The 21,075-nt window shown below is 60.9% G+C and overlaps 2 protein-coding genes across 2 annotated transcripts in view; one reads left to right on the top strand and one right to left on the bottom strand.

Moving 5' to 3' along the window:
- LHPP (phospholysine phosphohistidine inorganic pyrophosphate phosphatase) overlaps nucleotides 1-8,105 on the top strand; it is a 116,763-nt gene extending 108,658 nt beyond the window's left edge. The window contains exon 7 of the mRNA XM_012642453.1: nucleotides 7,293-8,105. Within this exon, the coding sequence (XP_012497907.1) occupies nucleotides 7,293-7,389 (97 nt within the window). The 3' untranslated portion in view covers nucleotides 7,390-8,105. The remainder of the gene's footprint in view (nucleotides 1-7,292) is intronic.
- A 3,494-nt stretch (nucleotides 8,106-11,599) lies between these two features.
- FAM53B (family with sequence similarity 53, member B) overlaps nucleotides 11,600-21,075 on the bottom strand; it is a 122,547-nt gene continuing 113,071 nt past the window's right edge. The window contains exon 5 of the mRNA XM_012642454.1: nucleotides 11,600-15,904. Within this exon, the coding sequence (XP_012497908.1) occupies nucleotides 15,542-15,904 (363 nt within the window). The 3' untranslated portion in view covers nucleotides 11,600-15,541. The remainder of the gene's footprint in view (nucleotides 15,905-21,075) is intronic.

Raw genomic sequence — 21,075 nt, 5'->3', positions numbered from 1 at the left:
TGTGTGCCCCTTGGAAGCCACCAGGCCCTGGGAGAAGCAGGGGACCTGGCTGAACGCAGGCGCAGGTCCTGCCTGGGTTTCTTCGTGAGCAGCGGGACAGCATTTTCCCGGAGGCTCCCTGGGGAGTCGCCCAAGTCTGGGCACAGACCCTGCCCCAGCCCACCTCTGGAACCTAGGCCTGGTGTTGGCCCAGGGGACAGGGGCATAGGAACAGCCTGTCTGAGATCTGTGGCCAACTCCACCCACCCCGCCACCCCACTACGAGGTCATTGACCCTCAGCACATGCCAGCAGCCCAACTCTGGTCAGGGGTCGCTGGCTGGACACGTGACATCCTGGGCCTCCTGCCTGCCCCACTGGGCCCCGGCAGTCTGCCGTCGACGGTGTGCACTCTGGACCAGCGGGTAGACAGCAGGAAGCCCCGTGGGCACGTGCCCAGCGTTTGCGCCATGCCAGTGGCAGGATGTCCCATAGCGGCCTTCAGGACAGCCGTGGGTGGGTGGAGGCAGCTCTCCCGGCAGCATCGTCATGGCATGGGCAGAGGCCTGGCTCCGGCGCTTCCCCTGCCAGAAACACCCGCTCCGGCCCCAGGGGTTTTGGACTCCGGGGGGCTCAGACGCAAGGATGCCCTGTGCTCAACCTCGTCACCACCAGCTCCATGAATCGATGCCCTCTGTCCTTGTCCTCTGGCTCCGTCAGCACAGCCCAGAGTTGGCGTCACCCTGAGGCCAGTGTCCAGATGGCTGAACTCACTGGGCGGCTGCCCCAGCACCCAGCTCTCAGCCACTGCCCTTCTAAAGCAGCGGGGACAGGGACGAGTGCCCCTCCCTGGATGGGCGGCTGCTGTGGCCTCCAGTCTGGGATCCTCTGTCCCACCCTGTCTTCCGGGAGCAGATGAGGGCAGGCCACCTGCTGGGACCCCAGAGCAGTGCTGGCCCCTCAAGAACTCCTCCGGGAGAGGCCACACCTGTGTCCCCTCAGTCAGCAGAGCCAGGGAGGAAGCGCTGCCCCGAGTGTGCCCCAGAGAAGGAGGCAGGGAGACGGCCCTTGCGGAGCTCTTTTGCCGAGGCGTCTGGTCACCATTTTCCTTCTGCTGGTACAAACACTGTCCCTGGGAAGCTGTCCAGACGGCACGCACAGAACCGCCTTGTTTTCTGCTGCTCACTCGTCAGTTCCTTGCATCCGGCTCCGAGGGCACGAGGGGGAGGAATCGCTAATGACAGGCTGCGCCCTGCCCAGCAGGGGGCCTGGGTTCATTCACTTGGTGGGCACTTTGTGGGCACCTGCTCTGGGCCAGGCCTGTGTGGGGGACCACTGAGGGCAGGAAACCTGACCCCTTCCTCAAGGTAGCACAGTCAGCACAGGCACTGGCAGGTGACACAGCACAGTAGCACCCAGCCACTGTGACATGGGGGTGTGGGAGGGGGCACGTACTTCATGCTCAGACAAGAGAACATAGAGTTGGAGATGGGGACGGGTGAGTGGGGTCTTGAAGGGTGAGTAGGAGTTTGCAGGTGGCTCATGTTTCAAGAGCGTCCTAGGGCGTAGCGTGGTCAATGGCATGGCAGTGTGGGAGAGCCGGGGATGTCTGAAGAGCAGGGCCCTGGGTGCTGGGTGGCTGGTGTGCAGAGGGAGGTCAGCTGGTAGGGCCCAGTCAGGATGGACTCATCTGCTCTGCTGAGGAACTGGGCTGTGTCTTGGGCAATAGTGAGCCACAGCAGTTCACACAGCGGAGAGGCAGGAGCAGGTGGGCATTTGGGAAGCTACTCTGGCTGCAGAAGAAAGGGGAGAGAGGAAGAGATGTGGCTTTAGCAGAAGGCCACCCCCACCCGAGGGGCGCAGGTTGGCCGGAAGCCACACTGGCTCTGGGCCAACCTCCTGGTCCTGTGGCCTGCACATGTCATGGCTCTGTGCCTCAACTTCCAACTCCAAAAATGGGGCAGTGGGACACACCCTGCAGGCTGCTGTGCAGGGAGGGAGGATGGGCTTGAGGCCACCCACACAGAAGTAGGCCCTCAGGCTCCACGCTCAGCCAGATGCAGCCCAGGGGAGGCTGAGCCCAAGAGAGGAGAGGACCCGCCGGCCCCTCGCAGGGCGCCCGGGGGAACCCACGCCTGCCTCACCTTCCGGCCAAGACCCGAGGGCCAAGTTAGGGGGGTGTCCTGCGAGGACGACGTCTCAGTGCCATCCTCAGGAGGACGGCAGTACAGAGGGTGGATGAGAGGGATGGGAGCGGGGCTCAGCCTGAATGTCCCCTTTTCTGGAAGTTTCCCTGACCTGCTCAGTTCTGCCCTGAGTCTGTCAACACCCTCAGAGCCCTGGCCCTTTTCTTTCCTTCCCAGACTGCGAGTGTGGGGTTGCACTGTGAGCCCTGAGAGGGCAGAGGGCAGAGGCGGGCAGGGAGGGGGTCGACACCAGCGTTGGCTCGAGGGTCCTCCAGGTGCAGGCAAAACGCCAGGCGCACGTCCAGTCCCACCTCGCTTCATTCTCGGAGTGGCCCCGGGAGCCAAGTCATGTGCCCACGTTACAGATGAGGACACCGAGGCTCAGGTGGGCGAGGAGACCTGCCCCAGGCACACAGCTCACGGGGGACGGAGCGGGCACCCACCCTGCACGGGGGCCTGGGCTGGGCCTGGGGCAGGGCAAAGGGGAGCCCCGTAGGGTCCAGGAAAAGGGGGGCCTCCCCAATGTCCCAGTGGGCAGAGGGGCTTATCAGGGGCCGTGTGGCCTGGACACAGAACCCCTGAGGCAGCCCCGGCCCCTCGGGGACTCAGGCGGTCTGCCTGGCAATGCAGTGGCCCCCCTTCCCTGCGTCTGCCTCCCCCACCCCCGTTTGTGAGCTGTCTCTCTCTCTGTTTCTCTGTTCCTTTTTACCCGTCTCTGTGTCCGCAGCCACTTCTGCCTCTGCTTCTCCCGCCCTCCATGTGGCTACCTCTCTGCCCTCTGTCCCACCTTCTCCTCTGTGTTCTTTCTCTGACTCAGTTTCTCTCTCTCTCCCTGCTTCTGTCTGTCTCACAGCCCTTCCTGTCCCTGTCCTCCCTCCCCCTCTCATCCTCTCCCTGCCTTCCTTCCCCCGCAGCCTCCTGGTCACCCACGTCCTGCTCTGTCCCAGCAGGGCTGCTCAGAGGCGGTTCCGTGGTCCCTCCTGCCTCACCCTCTGCTTCTGTCCCCATGGCCAAGGGGGCTCCTTTGCTGGGTTTCTTGGTTCGGCTTCCGTACTGTGGCGTCTCTGAGGCCCGTGGATCACAGGGCGCTGGCCAGCTGTGCGGTGGGTCCCCCTCCTGCCGGAGTGGAGCTGCGTCGGGGGCTCGGGCTGGCGGGCAGGGACCGGTGCCCACCCTCCCGCTCCGCTCCCCGGGAGCCGCAGCCCACAGCGCGTCGCGTAATTAAGACATAAAGTCTACGATTTCCGCTGCATGTGGGCAAACACCGACTGGGTGCTAATGCAATCCTTTCTCTTAGTGGATTCTTGAATTTAAATGATACGTAATTAAACATAATTAGCCAGGCACGCCGCTCGGCTAGGTACCGTGTGCAGAGTGGGGCCGGCTGGGGCCTCGTGGCAGAGTGTCTTCCTTTATGGGGGATTCTCGTTCCCTCAGGGGTTGATTCCATTTGTGTGGACAGTGAACCTGGCCCGAGGGCACTCAGTGGCCGTGTCCGAGGGGGGCGGTCCTGGGGGCCCCTGCCCAGGGGCTTGGCGGAGAAGCCGGGGAGGCAGCGTTTGCTGGGAGCATTTTTGTGCACTTTGGGCAACTCTACTAACCCCTCAGAAGTCGGGAATCAGGTGGGAACCGGCTGGGCAGGCAGCCCTCGGCCTGTAGCCCCCCGACAACTCCTCGGAAGTGGGGGGGCCAGGACACTCGCGTTGGCGAGCGAGTTTCCGAACTGCCCTCAGGCCCCCGGGGGAGCAGGGGGAAGCCGGACAGGACATGCCCAGGGCAGTGCAGGCCTCGGCCTCACGCACACGAGCTGGGCAGAGGGGGCGGGGAGGAGGCATGCGTGGCAGGCACAGGGGACAGGCCTCTTCCTGCAGGAACCCTCTGCTGTGCCACCCCAGGGTGGGCACTGCTGGGACGTCCCCTTAAGGTCCTGGTCCGAGCCTTCCTGCCCTCCTCCTCCAATGCCTGGGCGCGCAGTGGGTGGGACTGGGCGCGCCCCCACTCTGCTTTCCCCGGACCTCGTGCACTGATGTCTGTCTATCCGTCTGCGTCTGTCCTCCCACCAGCCTGTATGCCCAGGGGAGGGCTCCAGGAACGCATACTAGGTGGCAGAGGCTCAAGGGGCTTGCCCAGGTCATGTGGCTGGTAGGGGTGGAGCCATGTTTATCCTCATGGCACAGATGAGGAAACTGAGGCTGACAGGCAGCTTGCAGGGGCCTGACGGCCAGTGGTTCTGTGCTAGCTCTGCCTCTGTCTCTGTCAGAGGGTCCCTCCCGCCCACCTGCCCCCCTCCCCGTTGTGCCCTGGGCCGGGCCCACAGTCTCAGAGGTAGCGTTGCAGGAGGAGAATCCCCATCCCCATCAGTCCCAGATGTCTGTCCTGCTCCGGGGGCACCTGAGTCAGAGGGGGCACATCAGCAGCCCCGGGGGGACCTCATACCCCTGCCCAGCCCTCATCTGTACCAGGGCAGGGGCGTCTGTGCAGCTCGCAGCCGCCTGCTTCAGCAGAGGCTGGGGCAGGAGCACCGGGTTCCCAGGAGGAAGAACCTGTCCAGAGAGACCCACGGGACAGGGACAGGCCAGGACCAGGGGGCCGAGCCTCTTGTGAATGGGCCCAGAGAGTAATGGTTCAGGCTTTGCGGGCTGCATTTAGTCTCCATTGCATCGTCTTTCTTTTCACAACCGTGTGAAAGCATACACACAGGCGGCAGGGGCCCCGCGATCGCCAGCCTTGGTCAGAGGAGCCTTGTGTTTGCAGGCATCGCACGTGGCCTTTCAATGTTGAGGTATAACATTTGTAAAGTGCACTAAAAGTGAACAGTATGATGCATTTTCATGTGTCCACCCCTGTCAGCCCCACCCAGGTCAAGATCTAGAACACTCCCAGCACCCCCAATCACATCCCGAGAAGTAACCACTATCCTGTCCTCTTTGCTACTGCCCACTTTCGCCAGAGCCTGGCCTCTGTGTAAGCGGAACCACCCAGTCTGTGTCCCTGGAGTGTGGCTGACACCCGCGTGGCTGTGTGCGGCGGTGACACACCCAGCGGACTGTTGTGTGGAGAGTGTTCCAAGGCGCGAGTCTGCCACGATCTGTCCTTCCATCCTCCCGCTGATGGACATTTGCGCAGTGTTTGCTTTCTTGCTATTACAGCTAAAGCTGCTTGGAACATTCTAGTCCATGCATTCTCGTGTATGCACCTAGGAGTGCGATCAGTGGGGAGTGCAATCAGAGTGGGCGCCAGGCCGTTTACCACAGTGGCGGTCGTACCCTAGGAGACCTTCAACAGTGCCGAGTACGCATCTCGGCGCTGATGTAGGATAACGGAAATCTTCAATTCCCACTTTCACCAGATCGAGGACATCCTGGTGCCGTCACGGGATGGAAGCATGGAATGATAATCCCCTCAAATGCCTGCACTGACGTGAGAGTTATCCGCGGGTGGGCTGCTGAGGGCGTGGGTAGTGGTGAGGGTCCCCTCGCGCTCATCCCGTCCCCAGGGCTTGCAGTGCGGGGCCTCACCTCTGGGGGCATCAGGGGCCCTCCATGGCACCGGACAGCGGGTGGCCACCCTGTGGAGGGCCAGAGGAGCGACGCCACTGGCACTGGTGTGTGCAGGTGGCCTCTGTGCTGGGAGTCGGCACTGCCGACCCTGTCGCCCTTTCTGGGTGGGGGGTGGGGCCGCCGTGGAAGCTCGTGGAAGCTCTGGCACCCAGAACACTGGCTGGGAGTAGAACTGGGTCAAATCCCAGCTCTGCTTTTCCCTTTTGTGTGACCTTGAGCAAGTCTCTGAAGCTCTCTGAGCCATTTCCTCCGCCGTTCAAGGTGAGGGCAGCCACCTCTTCCACGGAGGACGTAAGAGGAAATGGATGCGAGACCTGTGGGTGCCGCGCCCGGGACCCTGCAGGAGTGGAGGCGGCTGCAGCCCCTCACAAGAGGGCGCTCTGGGGGGGTGTGGTGCACCCTCCCCCTGCACAGGACAGCCGCCCCCGCAGCCCTTGGGGGGGCTTCTCCGTGCCAGGAGGTGGCCTCCAGGCCACTGAGCTGAAGACCCTTTAAAAGAGAGGGTTGCCCATGTCAGTCACTGTAGGGTAAAGCCCTGTGCAGAAACCAAACCCTCTGAAAGGGCCAGCTTGGCTTTTTGACGTTGTCAGAACCAACTTCAACCACTTCCTTCCAGACCAGGGTGGGAGCTTCCGAGGTGGCGGTGCTGGCTGCTGGCAGGGTGTGGTCTCTCTGCTTTCTCAGGGAGCTTGGGTCAGGCCTTGGGGTGATCTAGCAGCAGGTCCCTCAGCAGTGCTAGGTCTGCAGAGGGACAGGCCCCACTTCCTGCCAAGCTCCCGCCGGGCCTCTCTGGGTGCAGTGTCGTGGGGGGGCCTGCGGTGGACAGGACCTGGCTCTGGCTCAAGCCCTATCAGGGCTGCCCATGGCCTGGGATGAGGTCCCACTTCCTTAAACAACTGCCTGGCCTCTGGGATGTCCCCACGAGCCTGCCCTGACACGGCCCATGGCCCCCCTGTGCACGAAGTGCCCAGGCAGGCCCCCTAGGCCCCTGAGCATCCAGCCAGATGTGGGGAGGAGTCTGGGGAATGGATAAAGGCTTTGGGGTGGTTCCGCCCCCAGGATCCCAGCCAGAGAGTAGCTTTCCCAGGAGCCGGGGCCGCTTCTGTCACGTGGGAGCAGCCTCCGAGGGCAGGGAGCAGATGGCGTGTGCGTCTGGGCAGGCGGGGCTCTGGGTCTCCATCCCTGGCTGTGCCCACAGCACACTAACGGGGCTCCTCCCACTGGGCACGGGGCCAGGCCGGGGGTGTGGGGGGCCCCCAGGGTGCTCAGAGCAGGGTGCTCTCACGCCCCTGTCCTCAACCGGTTCAAGATTCTTCTGCTGGAGGCATGGCCAAGCCAGGTTTGGGGACCCGTCCGGGCAGAGGGGACAGCGGGAGGGAGGCGTGTGTGCCTGAGCTGGGTGGGCCACCGGCCGGCTGCCCGCAGGGCACGGAGGGCCTGGAGGTTTCCTCAGGGAAAGGCCAGGCCAGTGCTAGATGCTGGGAGGCAGCTTCCCTGAAGCCCCCGGGTTGTGGCTTCAGACGGGTCACCCTGGGGGTCACTGACTAACGTGTGGCCGTACTCTCCAGGCCCACGGACGAGCACCATCCGGAGGTGAAGCCTGACGGGTATGTGGACAACCTCGCGGAGGCCGTGGCCCTGCTGCTGCAGCACGCGGACAAGTGACGGGCCTCCTGGGAGGGCCCCAGCCTCCTTCCACCTGCCCCAGTGCCCAGACCACCCTCTGCCCTCTGCCCCTCCTGGGCAGGCAAGGGCCCTTCTGGACTGCCCTGCCCCCAGGCTTGAGCCAGCCAGCCCTTCCTCTGCCTCCGTCCGCTGGCCCCGGCCTCCTGGGGAGGCCTGCTCCCTGCCCGGGTTGCCCGCTCCCCTGCCCGGGCCCTGCCCTTGGCTCCTTCAGTGCAGTCCAGGAGGGTGGGACAGACCTGTCAGCCTCTGGAGAGTGGAAACCCTCTGGGCTTGTGCTGGAAGGTGCCTCTGGGAATGTCCTGGATCCCTGAGTTCACTCACTCTTGTTTCCCCTGATCCTGGCAAGGCAGCAACCTCCACCTCATCCCATCCCGAGGCCTCGTGCCCGCTGCCTTCATCGGATGCTGCATTTAAGCGAGGGGCCTGGAGAAAGCCCAGTGGCTCCCGCGCACAGCTCGTGCGGCCCAGAGCCAAGCCACCCCCCTGGCACTGCCCAGCCCTCCCCCAAACCATGCCAGCCCCCCACAGAGACTGGGGCCAGCTGCCAAGGCACTTTGAAGACCACCATCCTACAGAGCGAGAACCAACCCCTGCTTCCCAGGTTGTGGGTGGTGGCGCCATAACTGGGTAGACTGGAAGGTGTCGTGCCCAGCGTGTGCAGGAGCAGCCCAGGGGCTCAATAAACTCTGCCATGAACAGCAGCCTGTGCCTCGTGCTTTGACTGCTGGGAAGGACTGCATGGGAGGAGGCCGTGAGCAGTGTCCCCGGCACTGTCCCTGGTTCTGCCATGTGCCCATGCCACCGAACATCCGCGGGGCAAGGGCCCTGGAACACCTCACCTGCTCTGGCCCCTCTGTGGAACAGATGGGGAGACTGAGCCCTGAGGGGACAGTGGGCTGCCCTCGCCCTACCTGGGACAAGGCTGACCAGGGCAAAAGGTGCAGCTGCCTTACCTAACAGAGCAGCTGGAGGCCTGGCGGGGGCGAGCGTCTCATTCCAGACCAAGGGAGCAGCGACGTCCCCTTGAGGCCTCTGGGACCAAATTCACTCATAACCGAAGTTTCAGGTTTCAAAATCAATCAGTTGAACAGATAACTCAATTGCTCTGTTCCTCCCCGAATCAACTCAAAAGCCACCAACAAATCTTGGGAGACAGTGTCTCGTGAAAGAAGTCATGGGTCCTCCGTAACAGGATCTCCGTTAAATGAAGGCGGCAGTGAGGAAGTGCTGGCCCCGGCACAGTGGCTGAGAGCGGTGGGGGACGTAGTGTCTGACCAGGCTGGGCACCATTAAATCAGGATTAGGAGGCCACGGTGGCCACGTCTTTTCATCAAAATAAGAGGCACTGGCCAGGTTAGTGTCATTGGCACTGTGGCCTATTAGCTGGTGAGTATGCAAATGACTTTCTCCTGGGCGGAGTCCCCTGATGACAGCTGTCAGGAGAGGGACTGGGAGCGACGTCAGGCCTGGGCTGTAGTTCCACAGTGGCTGGGAGGGCACCGCGGCGTGCTCCTGGGTGTGTTTGGTGGGTCTTCGGTTTTCCTCCTGCTCTGAGTGGGCGTCCCTTGCAGCAGGGCAGTGCCCTGGGGAAGGGCTCTCGCTCCGGACAAGCCAAGTCTCCTCTTCTAAGTTGCTGCCTAGAGTGGGGTGCAGAGGAACAGCTCCTGGGGGGCAGACCACTGCCATGTCTAGGGCAGAACTGCCGCCCTCGGAGCGGCAGTGGGCGCGGTGAAGTGCACGTTGTCACTCTTCCCACTTTACAGATAGAGGCCGAGGAGCAGAGGGACGAAGTGACCCCCCCCCCCAAGGGCCAACAGTAAGGGCAGAGTTGTGCCCGAGTGAAAGTCTGACCCCACATGCCATCCCTTTCTAGTCCCTTCTGTAACGCTGCCCCCCATCCTTGCTGGAAATCCTTCCATGGGGGATGTCTGTGGCGGCCCCGGTGGCTGTGACTTTCCAGCTGAGCCCGTGCACTGGCATCCTCTCTAGAGTTGGAATACAAGGGCCCATCCTCCGCATCTCAGCCACTCAGCAGGGAAGATGGCCCCACACCCCCAGGTTCCCCTCCTTAGCCACCCCAGGGCCGGCAGAAAAGGCCCAGGAGGACTCAGACCAGCAGAGACCAGGCTGACCCGGGGCAGGGGTGCAACCTGCGCCCCACCCAGACTCCCGCAAGAGAGCAGTAGACATGTGGTACCAGACGGAGGACTGGGGACAGTGGGCATCCACGCCTTCATCTCACCGGCCTTGACTGGGAACTGGGCCATCGGCCAGGTGACTCGAGTTCTTCTCTCCCCTCCTTCAGTTTGGGTTGAAACCCTCCAAGGATCAGGAAGGCTGAGCCCTGACCTGCCACTGCTGTCCTGGGTCCTTCCCACTGGGCCATTCCTGCCCCTCTTAGGGAAGCCGGTGGGCAGCTGGCAGGTGGAAAGACTCCTGCGTGTTCATCTTAGGGCAGAGATGAGGACGCAGGGAGGGACGGTTGTGTGTGGCACACGGGTGGGGCATTGCCTCTGTCCCAGAGTGGTCACCAATAGCTCCGGCTTTCCCTCTCACAACTGTCCTGGTTCAGATGGTAAATACGTTGCGCACTTCGCATTCTTATTTTTTAAAGTTCTGATTTTTTTTTTTTAGATTATGAAGGCAATACATATTATTGTAGGAAATGTAACAGAAAAGTGGATGAAAAGCAACCGGCAGTCACTCAGAGTCTGACCACTGTTACTGTGTCGGGCACGTCCAGTCCTCTGGCCTTCTCTCTCTCAGCCCTCCTCCTGTGCACACTCCGGGCTGTGCTGTTCGTCCAGTGTGGTGGTGGCGTTTGCACTGATCCTCTCACGGAAGCCCACGAGGATTATGACCCGTTTACAGATGAGACTGCTCAGAGAGAGCACGTGCCCAGTGTCCACAGCCGGCACCCCACGTGTGCCTGTGGGCTGGCCCAGCTTGGGCACGCAGTGGGGGTGGGGCCGGGGCCTGCCCAGAGAGCCCCGGAGCCTGTGCCTGGAGGTGGAGTCCCAGATTCAGCCAACTTCCAGGTGCAGGAAGATGCAGCCACGGGGGGAAGGTGCCAGCGCAGGGAGCCAGGGGTCACGGCTGGGCAGAGCGGAGCTGCAACAGGCCAGCCCAAGGCTGGAGCCCAGCCAGGGCCCTTGTCTGGTCGGGGTAGGGGTAAGGGGCTGTTGGGGACCAGAGGTTCATCCAGGGCCACTGTGCCCCATCCCCAGGTGGGGGACACGTAGCGGGGCAGTGTGCTTGGCAGAAGCTTCCCCTGGATGAGGGGGCCGGCTGGGAAAGTCCACCCACCCTGCCTCAGGTCAGCCCTGAGCCTTGGGTGCTGCGAGGCCACTGGGGTAGGGTCGAGGGCTCGCCTGTTTCTTGAGCTAGGTGTTCAGGGACCGCTCTGTCTGGGAAAGGATCTGCTGCTAAGAAGGCAGAGCCTCATTCCCAGAGTGGGATCCTCAGGACCTAACGTTCTAGGCAGAAATTCTGTGGTCAGATTATGTGGGAAAACGTTGGGTTACGGAAATTAAACAAACCTCTTCATGCTTGTCCTCAAGGCTGCAAACCCCCTGCATCTCCTGAGCTTGGTTAGCCCGAGGGCCAGACACGGGGTGTGTGAACCCATGCTGGGCTGAGCTGCGTGCTCTGATGTCCCCACGGCCCAAGCAGCAGAGGTCCGAGCTGCACTGCCCCGCTGGGGCAAGGCCCTGAGCCGGTGGCCCCCTCCGAACTGCCTCCTGGGCGACCTTGGTGGGTAGGTGGCCGTAGCCCTGCCTCTCAGCATGGCTGGCGGCAGAGCTGATGGGCCACCAGGGCAGGCTGTGCGGGGAAAGGCGGCTCCTCCCCATGCCAGTCAGAGGGAGTGTCTCCCCTCTGCTTTCCTGGGGTCCCCAGCTCCTGGACTGAGGGGCTGGGCTCCTCCACCCCCAAAGTGCACACAGACACCACCTCCTGCCACTGCCTCTAGAAGGGCTCCGCTATGGCCGCCCTGGGTCTCAGCCCCTCCCAGCCCTGTGACTGTCTGCTGGCCCCATTTTATGGATCCCGACCCTGAGGCTTCGAGGGGACAAAAAAGTCCCGTCTGCGCCCCTCCCAGCCCAGAGCTAGTGCCCCCATGGGCAGAGGGGAGACCTGCTAGTTCATCCCACCCAACAGAACCACGCAGCCGGCTCCAGGCAGCTGGACATCGAACCAGGAAGCTTTATTTACACAGTAAAAGTAACAAGCAAATTCCTGAGAGACTAGAGCGGCTCTAGTGCAAGTCGTGGCCTGTGCAGGGAGGACAGGCTGCGGTGTGGGGGGGGCAGGGGGCAGGCAGAGGCCCAGGCTCTCAGCATGCAGACCACTTTGCCCCCGGGCCAGGGCCTGGCCGAACACTGCACCTCTGGTCGCCACACTTCCTGAAGCTCTGCAACACCAACATCTGGTTTGGGAAAGCTCACTACAACCCTAGAAATAGCCTGTGTGCCATCTGTCACCCTTGTCCCCCGGACATCTCCTCCACGCACTGAAAACACAAATCATTTGCCAAAGAGACTATGCTAGAAGGTCAAACTATCCTACCTAGGCTACAAGATCTCCACTTCGGTCTGCAATTTTTTAAAAAAAACATTTTCTCTTCTCTCTTTAAAGAGGCATGGTTTTCTCAAACTGGCGCCAGTGGGAGGGGTTTGACCAACAGCGTGGACGTGGCAAGGTGTGGCATCATTGCCTGGATGGGGGCCAGAGTGCCTGGACCGCACCAGCTACCCTTGGCCGGGCTGCCCTGTCCCAGGCGGCTAGTGTCTACCGCGGTCATCGTTCAGGTGACCACCCCTGTGGCCACAGAGCACACGTGACTGTACCCTCCGCAGTGGAAACGGGGGCGCGGCTGCCCACGGCACGGGATCCAGGGAGTGTCTCGCTCGCAGGGGAAGCTTGCTCAGACGGCACAGCCAGGGCATGGCCGGTCCCACACCCCCCGCACTAGGAGCCCCATTGGGAAATTGGGGTTTGTTTTTAATGTGGACTTTTATTTAAATTTTCTTTCAGTGTACAAATTCATAAAACTTTCCTGCTACAAAAACTTTTTTTGAAAAGTAAGGCTTTCTGAGAATGAAAATCTGGAAGTCTGGTCAGAACGAGCTCCCTGTGGGCCTGGATGGGTGTCTGCCGGGGGCCTTGGGCCGCTCCGGCCTCTACCGCGTGTAAGGCAAGAGGGTTTGCGGTAATGTAAACGGTGAGGCTGCAGCCCGGCCCCGCCGGATCCCACACAGGCACACAGCGGGTCCTGGTAGTTGAGTGGCTTTGGAGCGAGTGGGGACGCCGTGTGGCAGTGTGCCCCTCCTCCCAACCAGCTGTCCTGGAGCCACAGCCCACTCTCGTCCTTCAGGGCCCTGGGCAGGCGGGCGGCCTGGCCCTGCCCTTCCTTAGTTTCCCCTCAGAGGCAGGATTCACGGCCAGGGCTGTGAAAAAAGTGAGGCTCCTGCAGCTGCCATCAGCTGGGGCCACCTGTGGGGAGAGCCTGCCCACCATCCACTGCCCCATGGGGACAACCATGTGGGGGCTGTCCCCTGGGTGAGCCTCCCTCCAAGAGCTCCAAGACCAAAAGTCCCGGGGCCGGCAGAGTGGAGTGCGGGAACGGGCCTCTGTGGGCAGCGCGGCTGCTCAGGTGATGGGGGTGGCACCTTCTAGATGGGGTCTGCTCTCTCCAGTCAAAAGACAAACACGAGACCAACTGAAGGCCATTCTTCCTCTAAGCAGAAGGGACACCTGCTGTTTTCTCCCCTAACTGCTGCTGCTTGTGGGCCTGGGCTCGGGCCAGGAGCCGCGGTGGAGGCAGGAACGGCCAGGAGGCGCCTGAGGAGGCTGGGAAGGGCCAAAGCCTGCCGCGGGCTGGATCACCTCTGCCTGCAAGTGCCTGCGCTGGGCTTGCTGGTTGGTGTGACGTGGGGAGGGTGAGGCCATGACTTGGCCAACTGCACTGCTTGTCCTTCCCTGCCACCAGGCCTGAGGGGGAGGTGGCAGACAGGGTCTGAGGGTAGGTCATACTACAGCCCTATGATCACACTGGCCACCATGAGTGCCCCCCTGGTCCTGAGCAAAGGCACCTGGGGGCTGCCGCACCCCTGACCTGGGCTAGCACTGCCCTCCTCCCTGCCACAGCATGGCCACTCCAGGTGCCAGGACCCCCCATCCCAGGCTTTCTGAGGACACGAGACACTGGCCTGTGCTCCCCACATTCACCCAACTGTCCCCGCTTCCCCCAGATTGGCTCTAAGAAGACACGGTCCACAGGACCAACCGGCAGGGATCAGGCGAGATCTCTTTGTTACCCGGAGCCGCCAGCTCCCTGCTTTGGCTCTCCAGGGTCCCAGGTGGCTGTGCCTCTGGCAGGAGCTACAGCAAACCCAGGTGAACTGGTCACCTGCTCTGGCACCTGCCCAGTGCCTGGCACGTCCAGGCTCTGCAACCTGGGCCACTGGGGTGGGGGCTTTCTGCAAGCATCTTATGGCTGATTTTTAAGAAACGCCACCCACATACCAGACCTTGAGCCACCACCCTTTTGATGTAGTAAAAAGTGAAGGTTTAAACAAAGTTTCCCAAACAGGGTCTTTCTTTAGGAAAAAGGTGAGAACCATTTGGACTCAACTTGCAGAAGTGAGGCATTCACTCGTCCACAGAAGACGAGCAAAAGCAAAGTGACTACAAAAGTGCCTTTATCACGTGTCAGCAAACTCAAGAGAACGCACTAGTTATTTTTAGCCGTATGGGAAAATGCGCCACTCACTCACAAGCCAGCCCAGTTGCTATTGTCTGCAGAAGATGCCAAGTTTGCTAAAAGCCAGATTCCCAGAGAGCAGAGCCCATGTGGCAGGCACGTCTGCAAGGCAGGCCGGAGGGGAGCTGCCCCAGAGCAAACCCTCGGGGGTGGGGGCCCCTCATGATGCTGGGGACCACACCAGCTGCGAGGAGCCAGGGAGGGCGTGGGTGCGGAGAGAGCTCTGCCCACGGCTGGGCCCACGGCATCGAGGCAGCATTTAGCGCTGGGAGGCCCTCAGCTGACATGGGTGTGGGCCCGTCTTGAGGTGGATGGTGTGCCTTAAAGCTAGCAGCCCCCAAACAAATGAGAATGTGCTTGGAATATTGCAGGGGGCTCAGGCCCCCCATCCTGGGCCCCTGTTCATAGCTCTTATTGCCTGAGGAAGTTTTCAAGAGGTCGCCCTTTTATTGTGAAATCTCTACACTCACCTCGATCAACCAAACTGATCCCTTAGTGACTGGCTAGCCACGGAGAAGGGCTGCCATCTGCCAGCCCTGCCAAGGCAGCCCCCAATGTGGCAGAGCCTCGGGTCAGGCTCTCCATGCCACAGGAGAGGCAAGTGAGTATCTGTTCAGCCAGCGGATTCACGAAATTCCTACCCAGTGTGGACAGCCTCTAACAAGCACCCCCACGTCGCTCCCTGGGCCCCAAGAGTTCAAACACGGACTTACCCGCTGGAGGGCCGCTCCAGCACCCCAGAATCTCCGCCTCCCACACTTGGAATTAAGGCCAAATGGTTCTGGTGTCACTACAGAAGGAAGCATCTCCGGAACCTTCCCAAGCCTGAAGCAGGGAGGCCTGGGAGAGAAGGCACGGAATAAAACTGAGTGAAAGAAGCTGCGGGGCCAACTCCCCAGCACTGAACCTGAGCGAGGCCAAGACGGGCCCGACATCCAGATGGCCCCTGGCCCTGCCCCGAGCCCAGGCCCTCTTGCCAACCTTGCCCAGGGGATGCAGACAGGCGCCCAGCTCTGCTGGGGAAATGACACAGACTGCCTGACATCCTACAAGAAAGGCGGCAGAGAGACCCAAACTGAAGAGCTGCTCTCTGGGCTGCAGTGGCTCTGTGGACCTGGTGGCCACCATGCTTGGGTAGCTGGGGAGAGGCTGACACACCCCACTGCACGGCATGTCAGGCTAGCATTGGCAGAGCCAGGACACCGTGGCCAGACAGCCTCTTCCTGGGAGGTGGGCAGGCTCCCTCTCCGGGACCCAGCACCTCTCAGGAAAACTTTCATCAGGCCCAGGAGTTGGGCTCCCCCTTCCAATGCCACCGAGGCCCATCGATTTCGACGCACCCCCAACCCTGAGCGGGGCCCACCGCCCTCAGTTGTTCTCTATCTGTTCAATGTCCAGCTCTCCATCCAGGGAGCAGAGGCTGTTCCCGGCGGCCCCATGGTCCCGCCAGGCTGTGGCCAGCTCCCCTCTCCTGCTGCAATCCTCGTCCAGGGCGCAGCCGTCTGACTCCTCACAGGACAGGTCCTCCTGGCAGGTAAGCTGGTCATCGAAGGAGTGGGGAGGAGGCTCGGGGACGGGGGTCCCGGCAGGGGTCCTGCCCCCTGGGCCAGAGGCCGAGAGCAAGGTGGTCCAGGCCCTGGTGCTGCTGGCATGGAGGGCGAAGGGGCTCTGGGGGCTGCAGTCCTCCGTCCCCGCACTCAGGCAGCTGAGGCTGCTGAAGGTCTGGCAGTTCTGTGGAGAGGCAGACACACAGGTTACCAGGGGCTCCAGGACTGCATGCCCCACAAAGCCATCGGTCCCGCAGGCTGTGGCAAAGACTCCTAAATCCTACGCTCCTCCACCATCCGGGCAAGGACGAGGGGCCATCAGCAACTCGCTCCTGAAGAAACACTCTGGCTGATGAGCATTCTGTGCTAATAAAGAAACACAAAATTCAATTTTTCACCCACTAAGCTGGTAAAGAACGGAGACTCGCGAGTCCCCAGGTCTGAGAGGCTGTGCACAGCCCTTCTGGAGGGTGACCTGGTGAAAACATAGGATTCCCTGCCTAGGTAGTTTCACTACTAGGATTTTTATCTTAAGAAAAGTTTAAGATGCATGTAAAAATTCAGCAACATAAACAGTCCTAGTCACAAAGTTAAATGGAAAAGAAGACAGTAGCCCCAACCCCCCATAATGACAGTTGAGTAAAGTATGCAGTCAGGTAGGGGGCCGCCAACGTGGCCGTCACACAGCGCACAGCAGCAGCGCACACAGCGACGTTCCCTTGAGAAGGGGCCTGAGTTAGGTGGAAAGCGGCCGGGCTGCACTGCTGCCCATGGCGGGACACAATGCCCGCCCCGTCCACTTCCCACGGCCAGGGAGGGGGAGATGGGGCCAGGAGGGACTAAGTTGACGTCCCAAGCCTGGTGCACACCAGAACCATCCAGGGAGCTGGTCCGAATCTGAGTTCTGGACCCCACCTGGGGATGCTGACTCCAGAGGGAAGTGGCCCTGTGCCTTCCACAGGCACTGGGGCGTGGCGGGGGTCTGCTGGGGGGGAGCCTGGCAGACTCCAGGTTCTGGTGCTCACAGCTGGGAGCCTCAGGCAGAGCTCTCAGCCATCTCATCTGTAAGAGGCGCGTGATGGTCCCTGCCTGCCTCGCAGGGCTCCGTGCGGCCCCAGAGAGAGAACATGGCTGCCCAAGAGCTTCCCCGCTTGCCAAGTGCTGCCTCTGTGTGGCGGCTGGCCTGGGGCCTGCCCTAGCATGGGTGTGGCTCGAAGAGGACTTCAAGGGTACACTGGCCCACCGTGCTTGGAACCACCCGCCAGCAAGAGAGCGCAGGCCTGACACTGTGCGCCGGCGGTGCAGTTCAACACCTGCTCTCGCGGCAGAGCACAACATCAGGCCTTCTCCTCCCCAGAGACAGAAGCGTGGTCCGGCGGCAGACAGGACAGAGGCTGAGACAGCGAGGGGCGCTCTCAGCCCAGATCGCCAACGGGACCAGCAGCAACGAGTTCCCGCCTCAGAGGGACACAATGAAGCAGCCACGCACCAAGGCAAGGGAGAGGCATTCGGGCTCATGAGTGGGGGCCGGGGAGCAAAGGCTCGGATCACCTGCCGCCTCCCGGGCCGCACGCCCGCCGATGCCAGGATCACAGACCTGTCCCGGGGGCCCTGATCCTTTCAAAGGCTGCAGTGTTTGTGTGTTGCTTTGAAATAAAGATGACCACCGGCTGTCACAGCGAACAAACTATTGAAACAGCCCTCAGCAAAAGGAAAATAAAAGGCGCTCTCTCTGGAGGAAGGTGGCTGTGCATGCTGTGGGCACGCTCATTGTTCCTGAACATTCCACGGAGGAAACTGTCCTGATAGGTTTGCTTTTCTTGGAATCTTTCGATTTACTGAGAAAGGTGAAGGCTGAGATACGGGGGTGGGGGGAGCTCAGCATTGGACTGAGGAAAGAGGGCAGGGCCACCAGTCAGACCCGAGATGCCTGACCACGCCACAGAAGGAGCCCCGCTGGGCCATGGCGGTTTAATGCTGCCCCGGTGTGCATGGCACACCTTCCCTCCCCCACCACAGCAGAAAGCTAGAGGTGGCAGCTCATGTAAAATGGCCCCCAAGATCCTCGACAGACCAGGGCAGGCTTGGACGAAGGACGAGCAATTCCTGAAGCAAACCTGCTGCGTGGCAGGGCCGAGGCCAGAAGCCTGTGACGGAGCGGGCTCTGAGGCCTCTTCCGTCTCTCAGCCGCTCCCGCAACTGGCCTAGACCTGAGCCAGGACAGAAGGAGAACTGAGTAGGGGGCACAAAACAGAGAGAAGATGGCCCAGCCTGGGCAGCCCCAACCCATGTGTCCCTGGACAGGAGGCCCTGGGGTAAGGCCAGGACCCGCCAAGGACTCGGGAGTGCAGGGAGCCAGGCCCAGCCTTTCACTGGCGGAGCAGCCGCTCCTCTGTCTGTAGAGGAGTCAGTCTGGTGTGTGAGAACAAACAGTCACACCCAGTCTAAGCCCAAGCACCACACATGGCGTGCTGTGAACAGGTTCTAGGTGGGTGAGGAGGCCCAGAGGCCACCAGCCCTTAGGAATTAGCCATGTCTGTTCACTCACCAACTTCTGTTCTCTTGGGGCCCAGCCCTGGCCCAGGGACAGGCCATCTACTCTGGCACAGGCCTGCCCAGGTAACAAGCTCAATGGGAAATGTCTATGTGGCCTCAGGCTAGTGGCTAGAGACACAGGTCAGGACTCCACTCCTAGAGCCTGCTATAGACGTGACCTTGGAAGGAAGCCCCTGAAAGTCTAGCTTTTCCATCCGACCTCCCAGACCTCAGCTCTGGCCAGCCACAACAGAGGCCACGGCCACTTCTGCTGGCCCCAGCTGGAGTTTCTGGCTCAGCCCTCCCCACCCAATCTTCCCCGGGCTTCCCAGCTAGGAGAAATGGCCCCATCTTCTGCAGGGCTTTTCTGTGCAGATGTGTTCCTGTATCTTCCTTCTGAGTAGGCAGCCCCGGGCCGGGCCCTGGAGATAGAGACTAGGGTGGCCTGGTCTTTGCCATCTAGGTACAAGCTGAAATCCAAATCCCCCCTCAGGAGACATGTTAACATAACACAGCTCCACACTGCTGCCCATGCTGACAGCCACCCGCCCTGCTGAGCCTCAGGCCCATGTGCTCATTCTACTTGCCCAGTGCTACTGCTCCCTAGGCCAGCAAGGCCAGAATGTAGGAGGAACTTCAGAAACATCTTCTGAGCTGAACTAAACCCCACGTTTTATCAGTACTGACCTAGAGCCTCCCCTGGGCCATGAGGGGAAAGGCCTGGGAGAGCAGGGGAAGCAGCAGGATTTCTCTGGGAGTGTGGTCTGGGGGCTAGGAGTCCCCAGACTCAGGAACAGTGTCCCCACATGCAGGAGTGGGCGTCTGGGACAAGGGCAGCTCCCCTGAGTCCTGGTTGCCTCTCCCAAGGAGGACATAGTGTTCCTCTCACTCCCTGGGCCCCGACATGCCCCCGAACCAAGAGGACTCTGTTGCGGTGTGTGGGGAATGTGGATTCTGAGGTCGGAGGGACTGTGCTCCTCCACTGATCAAGCGGCTTTGCTTCCTGTTTCCTCACCTGGGAAACAGGAATGTTGTCTCTGGCCCGGCTGCTTGGCTGGGCTGTTGCAAGGATCATGAGAGGAAACAGAGGCTAACTGGGGGCTGAGGGTGCCCCGCCTGAATCCCTCAATGCACAGACGCGCACGCTCTCCATTGCCATGAGTGTTGGCTGCTGACAGCTCAGAGCTACCCCTTCTACAACTGCTCTGGGCAGGGAAGCCCAGGAGCTTATCCCCCCACTGAGGCAGCCCCCAACCAATGACCAACTGATACAGGTACAGGAGCTGCCCCTTGTGGTGGGCAGGATCAAATCCCAGGTGCCAGTCACACTCTAGAGCTCCTCGGGCGCCAGGCTGAGGCTGGACTTCAGCTGAGCCCACCTCTTAGATCAGCCTTTCCCTGTCCTCTAGGCTCCCCTGGGAGCCTCCCTCCACCAATCGCTTGCACAAGAACCCCCAGCTCAGGCTCTGCTTCTAGGGACACAATCTAAGGCAGCAGGTAAAAGCACTCGTGCGCTGACGTAGTCATACATGACACACCTGCTTGGCAGCACCACTGTTCTTTCCAGCCAGGCCGTGGCCAGAGACTGACCAGCAGGCCCTGTGAGGAGTCCAGTTGCCAGCACCAGCCCACCTTGAGTTTGCGGTGGGGGGGGAGGTGCATGGGTTGTCGGGGACACCTCTCCTTGATTAGTCCTAAGTGTGTGCCCACATGAGATTCCTCCCAGCATCTGACTGCAACGAACCTGTCTCCCCAAGGTGCTCGTGTGCATCTCTCTCGGACAAGAAGTGAGCACTTCCCTCTTGTGCCACTGCTCCTCAAGGTGGGCATATTTCCCCTGTTTAATCCAATTTTACGGATCTCTTTGTGTTGCAGGTGTTTAGGGAGCTAAAATCCCTCTAAAAAGGAGGAGCATCAGCAAGCCCAACCCAAGAGTCAGGATGAGCAGGGCAGGTCCCCGGCCTGCCTGGCACTACCCTGCTGGGAGCTGCAGGGCCCAGGCTCTGGCTGAGCAGAGGCATTTCCTCCTCAAACAGACGCCTGCACGAGAACAGAATTCTCCAAGTATCAAGAAAACCCCAGGCCATGAGAATGGATGGCCAACAGCCTGGAAATTTCTATATTTCATTTGTACTGGAAGCTGGCATAGAAACAACCAAGACAGCATGGCATGTGGTTTCCTAGGTTTTTCTAAAAAACTATCTCAGAAAAGAAAAAAAGGCACAAGCATATTTTTGGCCTATCTTTTATCCATCTTTGGTAAATCTGACTTTTGCAATGAAGGCTGTACTCTCTCTCACAGGAAGCCACCGCCCCCACCCCCTGGGGTTGGAGGCATCAGGTGGTGGGAGCTTCTTTCCTCCAAGGTTGCCCTGTCAGAGCCGCAGGTGGGTCTGGTTTCAGGTAGGTGCCAGAGATGTCTCAAGGGCCGTGAGTCCGGCCAACCCTTCCCTGGGGGCTGACTGCCCAGCTCTTCAGGGCGCCCGCTGGGCATCTCGTCTTCCCATCCCCTGCAGCCCAGAGCCACTTCCTGTGCCCATGTCAACGTTCAGTCTTGCAAAGGACAGCATCATGCTTAGCCCATGTCTGTGAAATGCTTACCTTTGGACCCAAAAAGGCAGCCCTTTTGAGTCTGGACTGCTCCTGACCCTCAGAAATAAGGGAAATGCCAGCCACAAAACTCAGATGGGAAAGCCAGGTTGCAAAGGCCTGACAATAGGGAAATAAAGTTTCCTGGGGTCTGGGGATGTTTTGGGGCCTAGGGAGCCCACTTATTTGGTACCAGATACTGGAGGCTCTCCCCAGATCACAGGTTCTAGA

This window comes from Propithecus coquereli, unplaced genomic scaffold (assembly GCF_000956105.1).
Source record: "Propithecus coquereli isolate 6110/MARCELLA unplaced genomic scaffold, Pcoq_1.0 Scaffold179, whole genome shotgun sequence".
Classification (NCBI taxonomy): domain Eukaryota; kingdom Metazoa; phylum Chordata; class Mammalia; order Primates; family Indriidae; genus Propithecus; species Propithecus coquereli.
Note: the sequence above shows the minus strand (reverse complement) of the source record. Positions and strands in the feature narration are given on the sequence as shown.